At 29.0% G+C, this 23,976-nt stretch overlaps 1 protein-coding gene across 1 annotated transcript in view; it reads left to right on the plus strand.

The window, feature by feature from the left end:
• The window catches only part of LOC129975960 (uncharacterized), a 63,243-nt gene extending 43,454 nt beyond the window's left edge, over nt 1–19,789 (plus strand). The window contains exons 2-4 of the mRNA XM_056089268.1: nt 14,118–14,173; nt 14,464–15,848; nt 17,551–19,789. Coding sequence (XP_055945243.1) covers nt 14,131–14,173; nt 14,464–15,848; nt 17,551–19,002 — 2,880 coding nt within the window. The 5' untranslated portion in view covers nt 14,118–14,130 and the 3' untranslated portion in view covers nt 19,003–19,789. The remainder of the gene's footprint in view (nt 1–14,117; nt 14,174–14,463; nt 15,849–17,550) is intronic.
• The last annotated feature ends 4,187 nt before the right edge of the window (nt 19,790–23,976 follow it).

The raw sequence follows: 23,976 nt of genomic DNA on the forward strand, positions 1-23,976 counted from the left end.
TTATTGACTAGATCTTTCCAAAGAATTTTCATTAAAAACAAATATTTCAAATATTATTCAAAATTAAAGTGACAAAGTCGATTAAATATGTAAATAATATAATTTTAATAATACGATTTTATTAATGAAACAAATTATTTTAAGTTTTTTACAAACAATTACATTTTTTCCCATTAAATAGCAAATATTTTTGCTATTTTAAGTCACTGCTCAGTTTAACATAATAAAAAAAAATGCCTATAAGTATTTTTGTAATGAGATGCAATGTTTATTATTATCTATTAATATGTTTTATTTGTATTTATGATGGAACAAAAAATTTGTTTAACCATGCTAAAAATTCTTTCACTACCAGCATTATTGTGAGCAAGAATTTGAAGAAAAAAAAACTATTTGGGGAGAGTTTTTATTTTTTTATAATTTTTTGTATAAATCCATTATTTGGCGCTTTCCGTAGTTTTTCATTATGTATCTTTAGTTCCATAGTTTTCATTGAATTTCCATAGCAACCTTAGAATTTCCTTAGCTGTTGAAGGGTATGCTTTAATCAATGCTAATACTACACATTTAACTATCAATGCACAATATATGAAATATAAATATTCCTTTGTAATTTTTTGTCGATCATATTCCCAAGTCGATATAAAATAAAGTTGAAATAAAATGACTTTGTACAAAATTTAGGAACCGTAAACAATGTAGAAGAATAAGAGCAATTCTTCAGAATTTTGCGTCATCTCATAGACTGCAAAAAGAACTCTTCACGCACGAGTCTCTACCTTTTAGAGATTTCAACCCGGCGCCCAACTTCCAATTTGGCAGAATTTATGGGGCCAAATGATCACCAAAAGAAAAGAAAGTTTTAAAAGTCCGTTCAAAAGAAGAGAAAATTATCGCCAACCTGAAAAAAAATAATAGCTTAAAGTTCTCTATTGTTTATCAACAGAAGTGTTCCAATTTTTTTTTTTTTTTTTTTTTTTGTAATCGAGAATTGCTCTTTCGTTTGCATCATCCATTTCTAATAAGTAATCATTTATCAAATTAATTAGATGAATAAAAAAATCACAAAGGGATAAACAAGAGAGAATTGTTTGTTAAGGCGTGGTTGTTGTTCGTGGGTAATGAAAAGAAATGGAATCTTGTCGATAAATAAGCAGTTCTTTTATATTTATTTCATAATTTTTTTTCGTTTTTAAAGAGTTTCTTAACATTCTTCTAATAAGAATTGTTTTATATATATAGAGAGAGAGAGTAGTGCTTGTTTTCAGTCATTTGTTGACACAAAAAAGATTGAATTGAAGAAAAAATAAATTACCAACAGTATTCATTTCTCGACTTTCTCGTACGTTTAAACATGTGGGCATTCTATATTCAGCGTCATAGATGGGTTAAGAGAATTGGTTATATGTGAAAAGAAATAATTTTAAATCATTTCTGAAGACAAATTTGATAATTTTCTAAAATTTTGAAGTCAGGATTATATATTAAATATCAGTATATTTTGCCTCATTATTTTTCTAGAATAATCACATTGATATATATAAGAACTGATGGACAGTTGATTCATAAACCGACTATTTATTTTATGATAATTTGAATATGTGGCTGTCTTAATGCGGTAGTGATACAACGTGAAATTTTTTCTGCATTTGATCACGCATATTTCTTTTCTTTTCAATTTGTACAAAAAATTATTTTGTTAAATAGGTGGAACAGAATAAGAAATAATAAATTGATAAAATCTTTTGTGTTGATGGACGTTTCATATTAACCAATTTTTATTTTCTCATTGGATGAGTCTTTAACAATAAAATTAAAATGTGCATAAATGTGTGTGTGAGAGAGAAAAACGATTGAAAGAGTGTATGTGCGATCGAGAGAGAGACAAAGTGAGAGTATGTGAGACAGAAAGAGAGATAGTATGTGAGAGACAAACAGAGAGAGAGAGAGAGAGAGAGAGACAGAGTGAGATTATGTGAGATAGAAAGAGAGAGAAAGTGTGTGTGTGCAAGAGCGAACGAAATGGGAGAGAGAAAAGTGCGCGCGCGCGTGTGTGTGTGTGTGTGTGTGTGTGTGTGTGTGTATGTGTGTGTGTGTGTGTGTGTGTGTGTGTGTGGCACTCTACGCACTCTTCCATTGGCACTCTACAGGGCAGAGGATTTGACCAATATTTATTAAATTCAACACAGATATACTTTGAAGAAAGAGCATGTGCATCTAATAGTGATTTTTAAATTTTTTAATTGGAATTAAATTAACCGAGATTTTGGCATTTTCCAAGATGACACCAAACATATTTTTGCTAAAAATAATCTTTTAAATAGTTTAAAATTTAAAAAATTCTACTTTTAATTATATCAATTTAATATATTGTGAACAAATTTTTCCCAATTTTGACAATTCTTTACAAGTATTTTTTGTGTTATTTTCAGCAAGTGATTTCATCATCGAACTAAAATTCAAACTATTAAAGCAACAAAACTTTAATGTTAATCAACATTTGCTGCTTAAAAATATTTTCTTATGAAAATCATGAACATTAAATTATAAGTAAACACAACAATAATATTTCTGGAAACTTTACTGACAGATAAACGTGGTTGGTCAATATATAAAACATCAAATGTACCTGGCGGCAGTTACATTTCCACATTTTTTACATTAATCGAATTCAGTTGTCGAAGCTCTATTGTTTTCGAAAAGAGAAACGCTCGTTGAAAAAAATTACTATTTATAAAACGACTATAAATAAGTGGCACAATGTGGCCGATGTTTCAACGCTTTCGAAAAACTGAAACGAATTTAAAAAAATTATAATCATTTAAAAAAATCTGTAATAAGCAGCAGATTGAAATCTAGTGTTCAGCATTCTGTTAATTTCAAAAATGAGTAGGTTGGTAAAAAAAGTAAACTATTTTAACAATGTAATAAACAACTTGTGGAGAATCTAATGATCGATATTTCTATTATTTTCTAATAATTTGAATAAACTTTTTATGAAAAATAATTAACTCTTAAAAATAGCATTTGTTATTTTCTGAAAGATGGCTTAAGACGATATTCATTGGTGTTTCCTTTCTCAAAGAAAAGAGATATTATTATGCATTTATTATGCACAACATTTTTGTTCTTAAAATCCTTTGTTTCTCTTTGTGATACTAAATAAATATATAGTCATTTCTTTTTATTTAGGTAGAGATAAATCCAGCTCAGTCTTTGCTTCTAGTATACGATGTAACAAAAAAACTATACTTCTAGTAAAATCAAAATAAGATATTGTCACATGCATGAAATAAATATACAAATAACAAACTCCAGTTTAAAAGAAGGAAACAAATTGGATTGCAGACAATTGTTATGTCATCCCAAAATTCATTAGTATTTTTAAGCTGATTGGACGACAAACGATTCTTCTGACATCCCATGATTCTTCAGTATTTTATTTATAATTTTATACAAATGTTTTAGAATTTTTCAGTAAAACTAAAGAATAATTTTTATCTAGTCTTACTAAAATGATATCCACATATTTTTTCTAAAATAAAAATTATTTGTAATCAATCCATTTTCCTCCTAATTTTTACCCGATATATTTATCTCTAAAGTATGTTATTCTATCTTTGCTTCTCATATGCAATGTTTAAAAGCAAAACAAGATATTACTGATTTGATGCACATAATCCAGATGTTTCAGGTGTATTGGATATTCACTTCACTTTCAAGTATATAGAATAGGTATATTTATATTCACTTCAGTACAACTCATTTCATTACTAATAAACATTATAACTACAGTTAACAACAACATCAGTTGACAATAATGTGTAGGTGTAGACCCCGTTTTGAAACAATATGTAAGTTCATTTTTGACTAACCCTCACATTCTAAACTGTAGCGTGAATAAACGAGGACATTACCTGAGTCAACATTCCCCCTTCCGAGTCGTCACAACCATACCAGCGATAAAACATTTGGCTCTCAACCGACTTCCACCAGTATCGTATACACACCGGATCTAAAAAGTGACGTCGCGATTTTGCGTGAAACCACAACAGCTTTGACAGAAGTGGGAAATTTAAGCACTGTACTATTTTACTTTTTATATATGATCATAATGTAATAAAAAATTGTTATATTTGTACAAAATATAAATATCATCATCAGATTCATACTCTACCTACCATTATTATCCCGATCTGTTAGACGAAAATGGGTTTCGAATCCGATTCAAAATCGATGCTAATCCCACCACACTAATGCAGTCACCCACCTCTACTGAATAGCAACTGAAGTACCAAAAGAAGACGCCACTCTTTCCTTTTGAGAGTCCTTAAGGTATAGAGTTAACCAGTTATGTTCACAGAAATGAAATTTAAATTACCGGCACTATGCAGATGACCAACTTATGAATGCACATTCTTATTTGGTATCCGTTTATATTGAAGATAAATTAGGCAAACTTTTTGTTTTTTGTTCCAAACTAAAAAATAGGTTATGTATCATCCACGTCAATTTTCTAATACAATAAAAAAAATCGTGTTCTTGCTTTTAAGTAGTATATAAACCATTGTAAAACTTAGTCGCTTTCTTAAATTAGAAATGGAAAAATAATATTATTTTTATTACTGATTGCAAATTATTTAAATTTAATTAAGAATCTAGACATAGTAAATTCATTAAATCTTCTGTAATATGGAAAAAAAAACAAATTATATTGAAATTCTACATTTATATTAAGTAAATTTGGTTTGTACAAGGAGTTTCAAATGAAAAGGTACGAAACGACACTGTGGGTATAAATGAAGAATTTATTCAAAGTATACACAATAGGCCTGAGCACAACGATCTCATCGATTAAAAAGCCGAAGAATTCCTTGTTCCCAGAATTCCTGTGGCCTTGATGAGACCCAGTCCTTCACAACGTTCTTGAGTTCGTCGTCCAAGGTCCGCTACTTGTTGAATTCCTTGAGCATAGAAGAACCATTAACTCCGATGTGTACTGTGAGACACTCCGAAGACTACGCAGGTCCATCAAGAACAAAAGACCGGGGCTACTGATGGAGGGTGTGGTTCTTCTCCATGATAACGCGCTTCCATACGTCTCCAGAGTCACACGCGCAGAACTGGCCAAGTTCAAGTGGGAGCAGCTTGACCATCCGTCCTACAACCCGGAGATGTCACCTGCGATTTTCATGTGTTTGGTCCCCTGAAGAAACATCTGAAAGAGAAACACTTCAACTAGGAACGGACAAATGGACGCTGTGAATGACTGGGACTCGGTTAATGGAATTCTGGAAACAAGGAATCATTCGGCTCGTTAATCAATAGGATCATTGTGATCAGGCCGATGTTGTATACTTTGAATAAAGTCTTCATTTATACCCACAGTGTCGTTTCGTGCCTTTTCATTTGAACACCCCTTGTATATCTTATTTATGAAATTTCTAGCAATATTTCTGTGCTTCAATTCTTTTAAATAAGCATTTCAATATATAAATATAATATATTGCTATTTTTTACAATTTTTTTTCATAACACTACATTTACCTCAGAATGCAGATTTTTTAAAAAATCTTTATTTGTATGCAACATTTTTGAATATTTACAAATACTTTGAAAACGAAAGAAATTAAAATTTATATGCAAAAATAGAATTGTAAAAATTGTATAAATAAAATAAACCTCAAAAGTTAGCGAAAATTACGAAATGCACTGGGAAATAGTTTAATTTCAAAATCGGATGCCACATCTGGATTATTAAGATGAATTTTCAAAATTTTTCATGACGATTCGCTGTAAAAGATTGAAATGTCAAATTAGAATGTTTGCAAAGCCCATTGTAACAGTTATTGACATTTTCGGAATCACATTTGTTTTATTTTCAAATATATCAGTAACATCTGAAGAAAAGTACCATCTGAAGATTCATCCGTTTAATGTTTGCAAAAAAAACTAAAATTAAGAAAGGGGGGAAAAAAAGTGTTTTTCCTTCCTTTAATTTTTTTTTCACACAAGCAGACCACTAACTTATAATAAATATATGATAAGACCGAAAATGTTAATAATTTCACAATTGCCAACCATACAGGTCTTCTAAAAATTTTCAGTATTTATTTTTAGAAATTTTTTTGGCTCACCGTTTTTTTTTTAAAACTTTTTTCATACATTAAGTATACAAAGAAAAAGTATTGTAAATGTGGAAAAGTTCGAGCCTGGGATTTTGATGAATCCTCATGTTTGAGATTGGCCGTTGTCCAAAAAACACATTTTTAAAATTATGTATACCTGCCTATGGATGCTAGAATTCAAGAAAGCTTTTAATTAGAAGGATGGAATTTTATATACTGCCTTTGAACCAAATTTGTAGATTTCTTTCATATTTTGAAAGAAATTCATTTTTTAGAACACAAGTAAACAAGGCAAAAAAACATAAAAAGCAAAGTCAATAAAATTTTTTTGCACAGATTTAACATCTAATGTTAATCAAATTTTGAACTAAATCTGTCTAAAGGTAAACTGTCTATCTGTCTATCTTTTCGCATATGATATGTGATGATTCAAAAACACAATGAAATGAGTAAATGAAATTTGGTACAAAATTTCAACATCTAAAATATTGATTCATATGAAATTTTGAATCAAATTTGTCGAAGGATTAATTGTCTGTTGGTCTGCACTTTCTCATGCATGTGAACTTACAAAACAAACACGAAAACGCAATGATTTAAATGAGCGATAGTTGTACGTGATTCTGTTTCTAAAATTGCAGTTCTTTGTAAAATGGGCTTAAATCCATTAAAAAAAAAGCATCCAAAAATGCAGGTTTGATTTTCTTTACTATATTACTAAGAATAAAACGCTCTCGTGTGGGTCTTTAAAAATAAAAATAAAAATACTGAGCCTTCATAGCATTTGCGCCGGTTTAGAGTTCCACAATTTTATGTGTAGAGAGAAGGGATTACACCTTTACTAGAAAATACGCGAGAAAGCTTCGGAGAGACCAATTCCCGCAAGTTCTTTTACAATATTACGCAGTAATAGAAGGCTGACATTAAAGAAATTTCGAAACTAGGATTCTTTCAATATGAGATCATTTCAAACGCCAATATTCTTCTAATTGCTGTAAATAAGTTGTTTGCGTATTAGTTTTAAATATTCTTTGGGCATATTTTCTTCAGGCATACTTTTTATATAAAACAAATCTAGTATTACTCAAAATACTGTATATCTTCTCCACACTTTTCGATTGTCTATCAATACTCTAATAAATTCTTGATAATATTAATGCAAAGAATATAAATTATATTTCATTAATTTAATTGTCACTTCAGATGCCTAATGATTAACTGACCCACAAAAGAAATTTGGAAAATTTGATATTGTAAAATTTAAAAACTTTGAAACTTGTCAAATTCTCGAAATTCATAATTTTCGACTACAGCAGTACTTTCTTTAATGCATACTTTGAATATTAAAAAATTTAAAAAATATTATTATTTATCCAATTATATACATCATCCCAACATTTTTTGATTACATATCACTAACAATGAAATTCTTCCTGAAACAGGAAAAAGAATATTGTTACTGATATGTTATACAATGTACTAAGCTTTGATATGCTACATATCCAATACGTCAAAACGATACATATCTGATTACAAGAGATTACCAGTTACACGACTCCATTACTAGTCGCTATTTTAAGCAGAGCTCACAACCATAAAGCCAAACAAATCACCCTTCCATACAATTCATACAAAAAGAAAGTGGACATCATCTGCATAGACATAATTGAAAACTAATCTCTCGGCAATTCACTTCTTCTTCTTCGATATCTATCTCTCATGTAAGAGGATGACATCATCTTCCTCCACCCCCAACCCCACTGGAAATCGTTTGAGGAAAGGAGGAATCGTTTGAAGAAAAAGAATAAAGGACTGGGTGAAGAGAAAGTGGTTGCTGCTGAAAACAAAAGGGATGACCCCGTTCTTTTCCCAATCTAGATCTCTTGGATAAAGGGACATATATATAGCGACGGCTGGGGGTTTCGAGTCATTCAATCGAATCGTTTGCTTCTTTCGTTCCATCTCTCCTTCCTGGGGATTTAAACGGATATTACCCCTTCCTAGCCATATGACAGTAGTTGTCGTCTGACGTCCAGAACGCCACCTACAGGTAGGGAGTGATTCAATCTTCATGGAGCGCAGTGAATAATGACACTATATATATTTTTAAAAAAATTAAAATTTAATATCAATGTTAAAACAATTAAATGTAGTTCAGGATCTAATATTTCTTGTGAATAAGGATTAAGTCGCAATCTGAGTAATTTTTATCTAAGTGAGGGTACCTAATGGTAGAGAATAAAACTATTTTAGAGGAATATAATCTATTCTGTTTAAAATTTAAGTTTTCTTATGAAGGATTAAATCATAATTTGAGTAATTTTAACAAAGTAAAGCTACCTACTGATATAGACTAAAACAGCTTTGGTGGAATACAATCCATTCTATTCCTGGATAATTTTATCAAAATGAGGACACCTACTGTAGAGATTTAAACCGTTTTGGCTGAAAATATTCATAATATGCCATTGTCGTAATTTTATCTAATATTATCAAAGTGAGGCTATCCAGGAAGGGACAAAAACTGTCCCAGGTGGAAAATTTATAATATAGTTATAAATGTTCAAAAGAGATTTATAGAAAGTTTATAATATAGTTTAAGGAAAAATTGTATCTAACTTCAAGATTAAGTAATTTTTTTATAAGAGAGGATTAAATAAAAATTTCAAAATTTTAGCTAAGATGTGCCTATAAAAAAATATATTAAACTTCAAAATGTTTATAAATGCTGGTTTTTAAATGCAAATTAATAGATTCATAATTTCGAAAATTAAATACCATTGAAAAATTTAATCTTTTCTTAGGAAATATTATTACATAGTTAGATTTTTCTGTCAATTAATAAAATAACTACTAAAGTGTAGATTTATGCTGAGAGTGGTTTAATGCAGTGCATAATAACGTCATAAATGTTGTTCTTCTTTAAGTTGAAATAAAATACAATATTTTAAAAAAATGAGATACCATTTGAAAACCTAATTTTTCTTACAAATTGGGATTAATTAACAGATATAAATGCTTTAATTTAGATATGTAAATAACACATTTGAGCCATGTTGGGTACCATTATAAAAAAATTTCTTTAATTATATTTAAAAGCACAATATGAAAAAGATAATGCCAGGTTCTAATCGTTTTTTACGAAGGAAGATTAAGCCATAGGGTCAATCATAGTTTTTTGATTAAGATGAACAGATCTTCAAGTTAAAACTAATACTGATTTGGTGTGATGTAAAAGTCGACCTTGTAATAATTAATTAATTCTAAGCAAGAATTAAGACTAGAATTTCAGATAAATTAATGTTATTTCAGAATCTAAATCTTCTTAAAGAAAAATTGAATATTTTTATTAAGGTGATACTATTTACAGATACAATTTATGATATCTAAACGGAATGCAGAATTAGTTATTATTTTAAAAGTTAATTTTTTAAATAAAAAAAAATATAAAAGCTTTAAAATATTTCACTTCATTTCAGAATCTAATTTTTTAAAATTAATATAGAATAAAATACAAATTATATAATTTTTATTAATACATGCATTTAAAATACAGTAACAGAATAGAATGTTGTTATAAATGCTCAGTTGTGATTGGAAACTAAATATAAATTTTTCAAAACAATTGCTGAATGCCATTTTAAGATTCAATTTTTTATATAAATGAGGATTAAATCACAATTTTGCTCTTTTGGCAAAGGTGAAATCAAAATAAGACATATATTTTTTATTAGAATTCAGAGTATTGAGTAGAATGTCACTGTAAATATTGATTATGTAAGTGATAATTACATGCCAGTATTTAAAAAATGTAAAATCATTTCAAAATCTAATCTTTCTTATGAAAGAGATTTAAATTATAACATGAATTCTATTGTTAACGGTGTAAACAAACTAATTACTATGGAGTGATATTGTCTAGATGAAATATAGTATAGTATAACGTTGTAACGTTTTCTGTACTAATTCTATCTTTAATATATATATAATCATATATTATATTTTTTGGTGCTAAATATTACGTATTATCCAAACTATTGAAGCACAAAAAACACATTTCTTTCTCGTCTCAAGTTCCTAATTCCTTTTTCCAGAGCAGATATATTAATAGTGATGCGCATACAGTTTTTACTAATTCGTTGCACAACACTACTAACGATTTAGATTATGTTGCGTTTTAATTTTTCTTCCAATACAGAGACATTGTTAAATATAGAAAAATGTATTTGAAATATTCAAACCTTTCTTTTTTCTATTTATATTTATTAAAATCCTTTCCTAGACGAATAAAAGAATGCCTCATGATAATAGGTTTTTAAAATAAAATATAAATCTGTATCAAATTTTTAATCAAATTGGTGAATGAGAAAACTGAAGTTTGTTTAAAAAAATCTTTATTAGCGTTTCTTGGGATGAATCTAAATATCGATAGTATTTTATTGTAGAACTGTATGAGAAAATCATGAGAGAATGCTCTATAATTTTTAGCAAAATTCTAAAATATATTTTAGCACCCTCTTCTTAATTAAATTTAATTCTTTTTTGAAGAGTACCATTTGTTACTTTACCTAATCATGCATTTTTATCTTTTATTTCAACACTTGTTTTAATATTATACAGCATCATACCCTTTATTTTTTATTTTAAATTAGGAATTATGTCCAAATATTACTCTTCAAAAAGAAGATTACCCTAAAGTTAAAATTTACGAGAGATATAATTAAATAGAAGAATTACCAGTAAAACTCGTTTTAATTTTGAACCGATATTATTTTTATTACTAAATACCAAATCCATTCAAATTTTACTTTTAACCTTAAAATTTTACTTTTACCTTTCATTTTAACAATTAATAAACTTTTTATGAAGTCTTTTATCTAATAAAAATAAAAATTGAAAGTTCAGATTATAAACTTCCTTCAAATAAATTTCGTATACTATATATTTACATTTTGTATTTCGCACTTAAAATTATATTTTTAGAATAGTTCATGCAGAAAGCTTTTCATTTATCTCTATTTATTAATGAAAATTTTGAATATTTTAAGTCTGTTTTAAAGGGAAAAATCTATAAATTATATTTATTAATTGTATTTTGAATTCTTTTATTTTCAAAATAATTCTATTTTTGAAAATATTTGATACAGTTGCTTACAGAAATTACTTACAGATGAACTTGCCATTTTTGATTTTCACATTTATATTTTAATTTCAAAGAGTTGCTTTTTGATACAAAACTTGCTCTCAACAATAATTTTTTAAAAACTTTTAAGCAAGAAATATCATTTTTTGTGTTTTATTAATTTATTATTATTTATAAAAATATAATCCCATCGTAAAAGGAAAATGAATGAATCTACAAAATAAATTTATTTGCGGTTATGAATATAACGAAATAAATACAAATCTTTATTCTTCAATGCCAACTTATGGATCAGAATGATAAGGTTTGCAATTTATAAAAATTTTTCCTTGCGTTTTTTGGAAGGAAAAAAATCAAAGTGTACAAAATGATCTAGAACTCATATAAACATGCAAAAACAAGATATCCATTATCCAGAAGGAACTAAGAAATAATACCAGAAAGTTAAAACCATATGTTTTTGATTTGTTAAATTTTTAATGAGTTCCTTCTAATATTATAATAGGGATTTGTATAAATTAATTAGTTTTCAGAATTAATTTTCGTATATTTTAAATAATATACAGATTCTACTTATATAGGACTAATTTCCTTAATATACATTTTTAACGAAAATACTTATTGCATATGTATTAAACTATACTATTTTATAATGTAGCTTGATAATGAAATGTTAGAGTTAGTTATTTAGAACCTAAATAATTAACATTTTATACACTTTTATTTTCTCTTCTTTTTGTACATTAAAGAATGGAATTTTATATTCCATTTACAAGTTAATTTCTATTATATTCCATGGAATTTTATATTCCACTTTCAAGTTACTTTCTAACGTACTAGAATTCTGAAATTCTGTGTATTTGTGTTTTTCTGATGACAAGACAAGATTTTCAGAATTTAAAAATTAGATAATCTATCAACTATAATTATGTTTTATTTTAAACGCGAGACGCCATCTGGTAATGAATTTGAAGAAAAAGTTGATTAGAAAGTTCTATAATATGTATAATAATGAGTGAAGAAATATGTAAAAGAAGAAAAGAGGAAAGCATTGACTTTAAGAAAGTTTTAAAACACGTTTTTATTAAAATATTGAAAATAGTAATCATTTTTTAAAAATCGATCCGCATATCAAAACAAGAAAGCAATATTTTTCTGAAAAGGAGCCATTCTAAATACTATAAAATAAGAAAAATCCTAAGATTATTTATGAAAATTAAAAATATGCTATAAATGTACTTAAAGTTCCTATTTTTCTAGAGTTGAGACAAGGATATAATCCCGCATTTTAATCGGATTGTCTGCAAGACGGGGCAATTTAATCTAGTAATTGTAAAGTGCAGTACCAGGAATTACAATTTTCCCTCGAATACTGAAATCGGGACAATTTTATTGCATGAACTAGTAGAATGAAATAAGAAAAAATTCCACTTTTTTTCAAGTCTTTGTACAATAAAACCAGTTGTTCCCTTCTACCCCTAATTGGATTACCATATCTTGTTTCTTTTCATTGGCAATATATCTAGTTGCCATACGTTTTAAAATACAATAAGAAAATTCAATTAAAGAAATTCACAGAATGATTGAAAAAAAAGAGAAATTAACCTCAAGGAGCAAAATTCCACAGATTTAATAATATGTCATTTCTATTTTCCACATTTGCACCACAAAAATTCTAATAATTTCTTTATTATATTCTTTAAGAAATTTTCAAGAGTAGCTACCATAATTTGAAATAAATTGAGGGAAAATGTTTACTACTACAGCATCTTTGGCGTCTGTAAGGAAAAGTTTAAAATGTGATAATTTAGGCAAATCCAACGGGCAGACTTTTTAATTCTTTAATAGTTTTCTTTAACAAATCTCTTATACGAAATTCAACTTCCTTCAAAAATCGAAAACTATTTACTAAGCTTACATGGGTGTGACATATTGTATATACACCCAAAAACATTTGTTACTAGGAAAACAGGCTCCTACATATCCCCACTGTGATGTATCCATGTTCAAATTTTACTAAAAAACTCATTATTTCATTCATAAAGCTTACATTACTTTCAGAGGATCTCGCCTTTTGGTGGGTACATCCTACTTGTGCAAATTTTTCTACCTTTTTTTAGTTTGTGGAATTTGATTCCGTAATTTACATATTTAGGATAAGTGCGAAATTTAATTATTTTAATTCGTGGAATTTTATTTTGTAATTTATAGAGATATTTGAACCACAATTTTATTTTAAAAATAATTAAATCATCATAACTCATCTTTTTCACGATTTCTTTATCTTTTCCTAATAATTTTTGGCTTAATCTTATTTTAGACGAATGCTAATTTATCTACACCTAGCCCAATATAATCAAAAGAAGGGTTTTTGTACAAATAAACCAAAAGCAAAACAAAGCTATCTTGGTGGGGGGGGGAGAGAAGGAATCTTTCTTGTGTAATATTAAAAGGCTTCCACAATTTTAGGTTTATTTACGTATTAAACAAATTGGTGGTATGCTATCGCTTTATATGTAATTATATTTTGAGAAATTAGTTCAGAAAAATTATGGAAATTATTTCAGCTCTTAGATATTAGGAGAAAAAAAATCTATAAAAGATTTCAATTTATCAAGAGTCAAAACATATTTCAAAACATTCATGTTTTACAAACATATTTACATATTTCCGTATTGCCAACTCTTTATTTTCATTGCCCAGAAATAGTTTAAAAACTTAATCTTATTATTTGCTCCAGGCCATATTTTTTCAATGGATTCAAATTTGAATCCATTGAATTCCACTTTTCCCGTTTAATTCCGTTTTTTCTTCCACTGATTTAATATCTTCGCTTTTTCTTACAGATAGGATAACACAATGACAGATTTTAAGAAGATGAAGGGAGTTATATTTCTGTTGGGTAAGTGATTTTAAAAAGGAATGTTCTATTATTTTAATTTAACTGGAAGCATTCGACTACCAGCTAGTTCTTTATAATTATTGGGGGCGCCTTATTTCATTTCTAAAATCTTGACTAACCTGAAAAAATTGAAGTGGCTTTTGAATGTACTGGTTTAATTATTCCCATTGCTCTATAAATGGGCATTGCATAAAGCTCTTTTTATTTTAATATGAATATATAATAATAGAGCTTCGTTAATTTATATTTTCATTATTAAAATATAAAATACATGCATATTTATTTTGCAGGATTTTTACTTGCTGCGGCTGACAGCAAAGGGAACAACTGGTCTCAGCAAAGTGCAAATAGATGGCAACCTTCAGATGCTGCATCAGACCGTGGCTGGAATTCTGGTGGTATGCAGGTGAAAGATGCTGGAAATTGGAATGGTATAGAAAATCATCAAGACAATCGGGGATGGAGCCAAGATACACAAATAAGAAATATAGGAAATAATGGACAGGGCAATCAATGGCAACCATCTTCTCAAGGATGGTCTGAGGGTGATTTGCAAAGGAAAGTTGGTGGAAATCAAAACTATGGAAGGAATGACCAACCTCCTCAAAGAATGTGGAGTACACATGACTCTCAAGTAAAAGATTCTGGAAGGTGGAATTCCGGTGAAAATCGCCATGATTGGGGAAATCAGGATTCGCAATATCAGGATGGCGCAGAACTTCAACAAACTAAAGTAAACTGGAATCCTTCTGATTCTCAAGTAAAAGACTCAGGAAGGTGGGATACTGGGAACAACCAAGGAGGATCAGGAAACTTTGGTCCGTCAGATTCTCAAAGAAAAGATTCAGGTGGTTGGAAGTCTGATGGAAATTATCCTTCCCAAGGAAATTTCGACCCAAATGATGCACAAGTCAAAGATTCAAATAGATGGAACGATGGTGCAAATCAGCAACCTGCTGGACCTTTTGTACCAAACGATGCTCAAGAAAAATCTCCTGGACCATGGACTGGTAATAACAATCAACAAAATCCTGGAAACTGGAATCCCGCTGATGGTCAAGTGAAAGATAATGAAATATGGAACAAAGAAAAGACAAACCAGGGTGATGGATCAAGGTGGAGTCCAGGAGAAGGACAAATGAAAATAAATGAAGGTTGGAATCAAGAGGTTAACACGGATGCTCCGAGAGGACAATGGGACCAAAATCAAGGCTCAAATATACCTGGTCTAACCGAAGGTGCCCCTGTAGAAGGTAAATGGAAACCAGACGAAGCATCTGGTCCAGCTGTAGGAGGTCAGTGGCCTGCAGTTCAAGACGATATCAGCAAACCACCGATTGACCAAGTTCCAGCGATAGATATTAACCAAGGAAATAATCAACCAGGGGAAGTAGGAATACCAGATAGTGACTATGGAACTGGGGGAAATAGAGATATGGGTGATACTGGGATGTTGCCAGAAGGCTTTCCACCAAGAGTTCCTCAGGGAAATTACAAAGGAGGTGATACTAGCAGATATCCTGGGGATGATCCAAGTCAGTGGAGACTAGAAGATTCCATTCCTGGAACACCTGGAGTTGATTATCCAAATTACAGCACGATTCCCCAAACAAGTTTCGATTGCAAACAACACGAAAATCCGGGATATTACGGTGATGTAGAAGCTCAATGTCAGGTAAGAGTTTTTGTAGGAAAATGAGCATTATATACAATTATTTATCTCCACAATTTCATTGAAATAAGATAATTAGCTATGTTAAACTAAATGTTCCCAAAATTTCAATTTAAATAACTATGTAACGTACAATTTTTTTTATTTATAATTAAAATTTTTAGAATATGGAAGTGATCATTCATAATTTTAGGCTGATATGAAATTAAGCACATTGAACAAGTTTATTTTTGTAATAATTGCATAACTCATTCAAATTCAATTCATTTAATTTAAATTGAATTTAAATAAAAATTGAAATTGTTACTTGAACTCAGGAAATTTATTTACAATGCTTAATAAGTAAAAATTTGAAAAAAATAATTATAATACAAAATTAGAAAAAATATCATTTTATACTTTTTATGCAATTTAGATTTTGAAGAAAAAATAGTGTACTTATTTTAAATAGCGTACAATAGCGTACAGTTTTTGGCCTGAATGTGAAATTCTTAATAGTAAATAAATCCAAAGTAAATTATTAATTAATCAATTAATCATCTTTAATATATGATTAAAATTTAATTTATTCGTAATATAGAACTAAAATCAAAATTAATTTTAAAATTATTTCTTATTATTCTAGCAATTATCAATAAAATTATTCTAAAAATTAAATTTTTATTGAAAATTTAAAAAATCCTGCAATGAATAGTTAGTGAGTCAGAAACAAAAAATAATACTAATCCCATTACAAACTTACTTATTTTGTCCATTTCACTTTACAATCATTCAAATTTATGAAATTTACCTTATTAGAATTTTAGACAAAAGAAATAATTTTAAAATGACTATTATATTCCTTGAATTAATTGTAAAAAAATTAGTTTTTTTTTATTATTTTTATTTTTTATTTTGCTTGGTTTTTTTATTTTGCCTTTTTTTTTTGCATTTTCATATCTATAAGTCACAAGATAGTTTTTGGAAGTAAAAAGTAAAATTCTGACAAATAATTTTTAACGTTTAAAATGAAACATGTTTCAGTTCTTATTTTATTGTTTCTCTTTTTAGCTCATTCTAATATTATCAAACAGATTATAAATAACTTCGCTGTCATCAGATTTCCATAATATTGCAATTAACTTTGACTAAATATAAATTACAATTGTGCATGCAAATTACATAAAAGAAAATTTGCAATCCAATACGCTTATGCATTGATGAATAGTTTAGATAATTCATTCCTTCAGCTTTGAATAAAGACGGCTATTAAAGGAATATTAATGTGCGCATGTTAATTTGTTTATGTTTATCCGCGTATTGTAAATTTAACTTCGTATTGACTGCGTATTGTAATTTCTTATGTATGGTTTTGGCTCATAAATCACTTTTCCAATAATCTGCCGTTTTGGATTACGAAATGGAGACTGTAGTAAGAGTATAATTATTCAATTAAATAATAAAAATTCTGTTTATAAGCCTGAATACTTCTGTTTATAAGCCTATGTTAGACTTTATTAATGATTTTGCTTAAATCGATAAGCCTTACAGTTTGAAATTATTCACTAATATTTTTTAAATCAACGGCTGAGTTTCCTTTGTCATTTTGGAACTGCAGAAATCGCATTACAGCTGTTGTCTTCACAATATTATTTATTACACAATAGTAATATATAATTTTATGGCACAAATTTACCACACTCTAAAATATTTTTATTCGTCGCAGGTATTCCATATTTGCCAAGCTGATGGTCGTCACAATTCCTTCCTGTGTCCCTTGGGAACAATATTCAATCAACAGTATTTTGTTTGCGTTTGGTGGTTCAATTATGATTGTGAGGACACAACTATGTACTACAATCTGAACGCGGATCTGTACAAAGGAGGACATGGTGGACAAGGAAATTTTAAAGGTACTCCAGTTGGGGCAGAAGGACCTACTGGTGGTTCTGGAGTAGCTACACCCCAATCTATCAATACTGGGGTCATTTCAGATGTAGGACGCACTGATTACGGAAGAGGTGGACAAGTCGATTCAATAATTCCACCAGGAGTTGGTGTAAACAATGTTGGACAGGCTGGAGTGGTAGAACCAATTCCTCCACCAGTAGTGGGGCCAGCAATACAGCCTGAAACTTATGGACCAAATGAAGTGGCAAGACCAGATACTTTTCGCCCTCCAATCGATCAGCCAGTGAATGTACCGAACGTAGAAAGTCCAAAGCCTTATAATAACGATGGAATAAAACCAGACGTCGGAATTGAAGCTGGTGGTCGAGATATTGGATATGGGCAAGGTGGACAAAATAATGGTTATGGACAAGGAAATACTGCTCAAGATAGTGGTAAGAGAAATTGGGGAGATGGGAATCAATCTGGTAAAAGAAACTGGGGTGTGAAAGGTGGTCCTGTTGACGGAAATCAAGGAGGAAGATGGAATCCCGATGGAAATGTAATGAGAGGAGATTGGGGAAATGAAAATTCTAAAAAAGGAGGATATGTTAAAGGACGTAAGGCAAGAAGCTGGGGAAGTGGTGATACATATGATAGTGAATTAGATAAAAGGTGGGGATCTGATAATTCAGAAATCGCATTGGATGGCCAAGAAGGTAACTGGATGAAATTGGAAGAAATACCACCACCATTGAATTCAAACACAAATGCCAGAGCTGAACTATACGAAAATGAGGCTCAAAATCAAAACTGGAATGCAAGAGCAGCTGAAGAACAGAAAGAATTCGTTAATGAACCGCCAGTAGGTGGACAACGTAATGAATGGAAAGCAAAAGAAAATATTTTGGAACCTTTTGAAGGTGACGGAAGTTGGTCTAGTAACGAAAATCGAAATAACTTACAGGAAATTGGTAATAAACCGGAAGCACCGAGCAGGAAATGGCGAACCATAGAGGATTCAACCAGAACAGCACTTCTTCAAGAGGCACGAACACCGAGAAATAACTGGTGGCGAGACACTTTGGAGAAAAATGTAAATAAAAGTCAGGAAGGCTGGAAAGAAGACCCGAATGATTCGATCCAGGCAATTAATAATGTACAAGATGCAAAAGACACTCCTCATACTTACGGCAACTGGAGAAGTTTGAATAATAATAATTATTACGATCATGACAAAGATTATAGTTCTGAAAGGAATTCAGAACAACAAAACTGGACTAACTAAATAAAAAAGAATCTGTAGATTTTTTTTGTTATGAACAGAGACAATGCTTTCGTTAAATGAGCTAGAATGATGTAGATTTCTAAAAAATCTGATCTATTTAATTTTATCACTCAAACATACCCCCTCCCCCCTCAAATACTTAGAAGAGTCTTAGAATTAAGTTGAGAAAACATGGTTCCTTAAATTCAGAAGAAATGACAGCGTATTGTGTATTGCTTACGTGCATACTGGTCTTGAGTATTTTATTTTTATATAATGGTGTGCCTGTTATATCTAGGATTATAGAGATAGGTAAAAAGATATATATTGATAAAGGAAGTGAAATTGAAAGATTGTGCCACACATGCTATAATCGTTAATCATTTCTCTTTCTCCTAAGAAAGAGAGAATGACAATGACAACTAGGTTTATAAAATTGCTTAAAGAATTCAGACATATAAGCTTAAAATATTTCTTAGATGAAAAATATATATTTAATTTTTCAGGAATATTGTTCTATTTATCATTCTTCGAGACAACACCTTAAGTCTACTGAAAAAAAAATTACTAGAGTTCCAACTGCCATCTGTTGTCTTTCGTTAATAAATCACAATAAAATTATAGCCCTCCTTAGAAAATTGTTTCTAAAGATTCTCGAAAAGATTAAGCATGGATTAAGATCCATGCGTTAAACAATTGGTGTTTTAACTGGCCTTATGTCTGCAGTTTTACTTTTGATAATTTTATTTTTTATATACAGAATTTATTTAAATATTCTGGAGTACATTATATCTTTTAAACGTTTGAGCCTAAAGGTTTAATCCATATATTAAGATACACGCATCTATTAATGTTTATAAGAGTGGATATATCTTAGTACTTCTAATGTTAAAAAATAACACTTCCTTTTAAGAGTTTATAAATCGTTTAATTCATGGTAATTTTTTAGAAATAATGAGGAATGTTAATGTGAAATCACAGTCAAAATGTCAGCGTTCATGTTATCTAACTGCATATATGATGGTGTATATATATGTCTCCGGCAACATGAGCATGGATTCTGTAAATATATTGGTATGATTGATTTGACAAGCAACACGCAAGCATAAATTGATCCCATTCTATAATTGAAAACTACACATTTAGATGCAAAAGTACAATTAGTGAAGGCAATATCTCTGATCATAAACCGAAATATTTCGAGAAGATAAACACATTTGTTTACAATTTGTAAATATTTATTTTTTACGAATTAATGTAGTTGAATTAGAATTTAAAAGATGCGAATAGTATTTAATTTATTGCTTTTGTACATAAGCGCATTTTTGTTGCATGTCGTGTACATTCTGTGTTGTTGCTTACATTTCCAAGACCTTCATTCTCGATTTTCAGTGTTTGAATTTCATCTTCAATATGTGTATGTGCATGTATTATTCTAGTGCAATACTTTTTGTATTTAAATAAAGTTCATATCTTTCTATATTTTTCATATTTTTCTATTATTTCATAGCTTGAGTTTTTATGACACATCCAATTTGTTTATTATTTAAAACAATTTTATATTTTTTTATGTTTCACTAATTTATTTCATTTGTTCTGCACCTATAATTATACCCAAACATATATTTTTTGCTTACATTTCTTTAAGTTTTGCAGCAATGATTACACGCATAGTTGTTCGACTAATAGATGTTAACCTATTCGCATTTAACAGATGAAAAATCAAATAATTGATATAAATTAATAGTTATCACTTCGAACTGCATATAAATTAAAGAGACAGATGTCCCGAATCAACAGAAAAGTCTCCTTTATGATTCTCCATTCCAGATATATTCCGTCATTGAATAAAATGCTTCCAAATCGTCCTATTTAATAAGTATAAATCAATGGCATAATGTAATGTAAAATGATATTTTAGTATCACATAGAAGAAAAGTTAAAAGAGGAGGAACTAAGTTTCAATTTTAAAAAATATTTCTCAAAAACTTTCCAGCTTTTATTTTCTTATAACTACCGTCTGACAACGATACGCTGCTTTAAAAAATTAATGGCAATTCTGTATGGAATTTTTTTTCCAAATATTATTAATTTCCATTGTATGTATATCTATTCTAATATTATAATTAAACCCGAAATGGCAAAATATTCTTTGTTTCATCACGGCTGATAGTTCTGCCTAATATCCATTGCGAATTCCCGGTTGTGGTTTAAAAATTCTGGTCACATTTATTCTGAAGTATCATTAAGATTTCCTAGAATTTTAAATTCAGTCTGCATTAAAAAGTTAAAATATCCTCAATAGTTTAGCATTCCAGCTGTCTGAAATGGTGAAAACGTTTTAACGAAATTTATCAAAATATTATTTAATTAATTTTAAAATGTTCGATGCTGTAAATTTCAGGAATTTTATTAATATTAATATAAAAAGAAAGAGACAGATTTGTTATCTAGTCTATGATAAATGTTATAGAATATTGGAATATTTTATCTATTGAGTAAGATACAATATATATATATATATATATATATATATATATATATATATATATATATATATATATATAATTATAAATCATACAAATTACAAAAAGTATTAGCACAGGTATAAGTTAGTTTTAAAGCAATTTTCTTGCAGATATATATATATATATATATATATATATATATATATATATATATATATATATATATATATATATATATATATATATATATATATTCATCAGTAGGCAAGCGTATTCCAAATGGGTTTTTTTTCTGTAGTTCTTTAATGAATATAATTTTTTTTAATTTAAAAAATATTTGTCAGTTTGTTCTTGAATTTTATTTTTTAACATATCTAAAAATTTAGCATTTGAAATTCTTTATTTCCAAATTTTAATCACAACCAATTTCAAAAAAAGTAATTAAATTTTTTATAGAATAATTAAGGAATATTTAAAAAGAAACTGAGTTTTTAAATTCTTAGGACTTGCGTCTTGAGTCTTACAAAGCAACATCGTAAAGATAGCATTTAAATATTAACAAATTTCAGGATGCAATGACTGTTATTTTCATGTAAAATTAGAATCAACACGGAAAATCCTTTCAGAATGGAATAAGACATATATAATAAGTTTAAAGGAGGAAAAGTCGAAAATAGGAGCTTTGTGTAGTTGTGGGTAAAATAATTTCTCCACTGAGAAAGTTAATATTTTTTTTAGAAAAATTTAAAAAATGAAGCGTTAACTTAACACCAAAATAATTACCTTGAAAATTTTACTCATATTTAATAAAGATGTTATCCGCTCCCACCCACATAAAAATCGTGGGCATAGACTAAGGTCGTGAACAATACGAGTATTCAGATTTTTTGTGTTCATAGTACTACTCATGAGTGTTCAGTGCTTCGTAGATACGAAAGCCTTTTACTTCCTTGTATTGAAATGGAAATATAACACAATATTACAATTTTAGTAGGATGATTGTAACCGAATTTCACTTATTTAAACCGTTGCATTTTTTAATCATCGCGTTTATATGCACCCGGATGCGAAGAATAACAAACAACTAACCCACCAGCAGATTGATTTGATTGAAAATTTGATAGCAATTTAAATTACAGATGCTGAAACTGTATACCAAATTTTATCTGTTTAGTTCTTGATTTGTACTTTCTCTTATACGTAGTATAGAGACAAAAATCGTCAAAGAATTCGAACTGGAGATTTTGACGAATCTCCACGTTTTGAAACTCCCTGAATTCGAAAAACACATTTTTAGAAAATGTCCATCTGTCTGTAACAAAGATATCATAATAAAATTTTGATCTAGACGGATGAAATTTGGTATACAATCTTTATACTAACTTTGTAGATTCATATCAAATTTTGAGCAAAATCCACTCAGAGGAAGTTTATCTATCTGGTTCTTCGGAATATATATTGGAATATAATTTAACACCATAACTACTGAGCGATGAGAGCTAGATGGATAAAATTCCATACATATATCTAACATCCATAGTTTAGACACCTATCAAATTTTGAGCAAAATCCAAATAGGGCTTGACCGTCTGTGGTACTTTTAGAAACATGAAAACGTGATATCACAAAGACACAATGATTTAAATATATCAAATTTGGTATGGGATTTTATGTATAGTTTTACGCCAAATTTTTGTTACAATCTAAATGCTTCTTAAACTCAAATTCGATTTTCAGATGTTATTAACCACAAGCCAGGGATTAATCACGAAATAATTCGATAGATTCAGTAAAAATGCTAAATTCGAGCCAAAAAATATTTCGTAACTATAGTACGCCAATGCTATCCAAGGCCTTCTCTGGAATAACCTTTTTATTAGAGTATATGCGAGAAAGTTTTGGGGAGACTACTCCGCTAGTTTGTAGTTAATGTATTCATTTTCTCTTTAACAGATAATTTTTCTGTGAATTAATTTCGTTTTAAAACAGAACAGAAATCTACAAACAGTGTTAAGATCAGATACCTAATTTCAGACATCTAGCTCAAACTGTTTTTGAGTTATCTAATTCATTGACAGATATAATTCCAAAACGTGTTTGTTGGATTTAAGAATGTTTGAAATGTAGAGATTCGTTTTAAATTCTAATTTTAAATGATCGCATTACTTTCACTCTGGATATTTAGTATACAAGAAAGTAAGAATAAATGATACTTTGGCGAGTTGGCGGCTAATTTCCGATTTCAGTCAGATGAATGTATTTGATGAGAAGGGAAATTTATGAAATATTGAATAAATCTAGGAGAAATAACCAGTTCCTGATAAGATTGAGTTGATGCCTTCTGTTTTATCAAAGTAGACTGGTCAGATACTCCATAATGCTTCTCTTCCCGCCGCTTTCTTATGAAAACAAGGAATTACATTAATTTAGAATTTTGAACAAATGCACAAAATTCCTTTTATTTGCTTCCAATTTTTAAAAGAAAATGAATATTAATTATTATGTTGTATAACAGAAGATAAATAGC

Source organism: Argiope bruennichi, chromosome 7, assembly GCF_947563725.1.
Source record: "Argiope bruennichi chromosome 7, qqArgBrue1.1, whole genome shotgun sequence".
Lineage (NCBI taxonomy): Eukaryota > Metazoa > Arthropoda > Arachnida > Araneae > Araneidae > Argiope > Argiope bruennichi.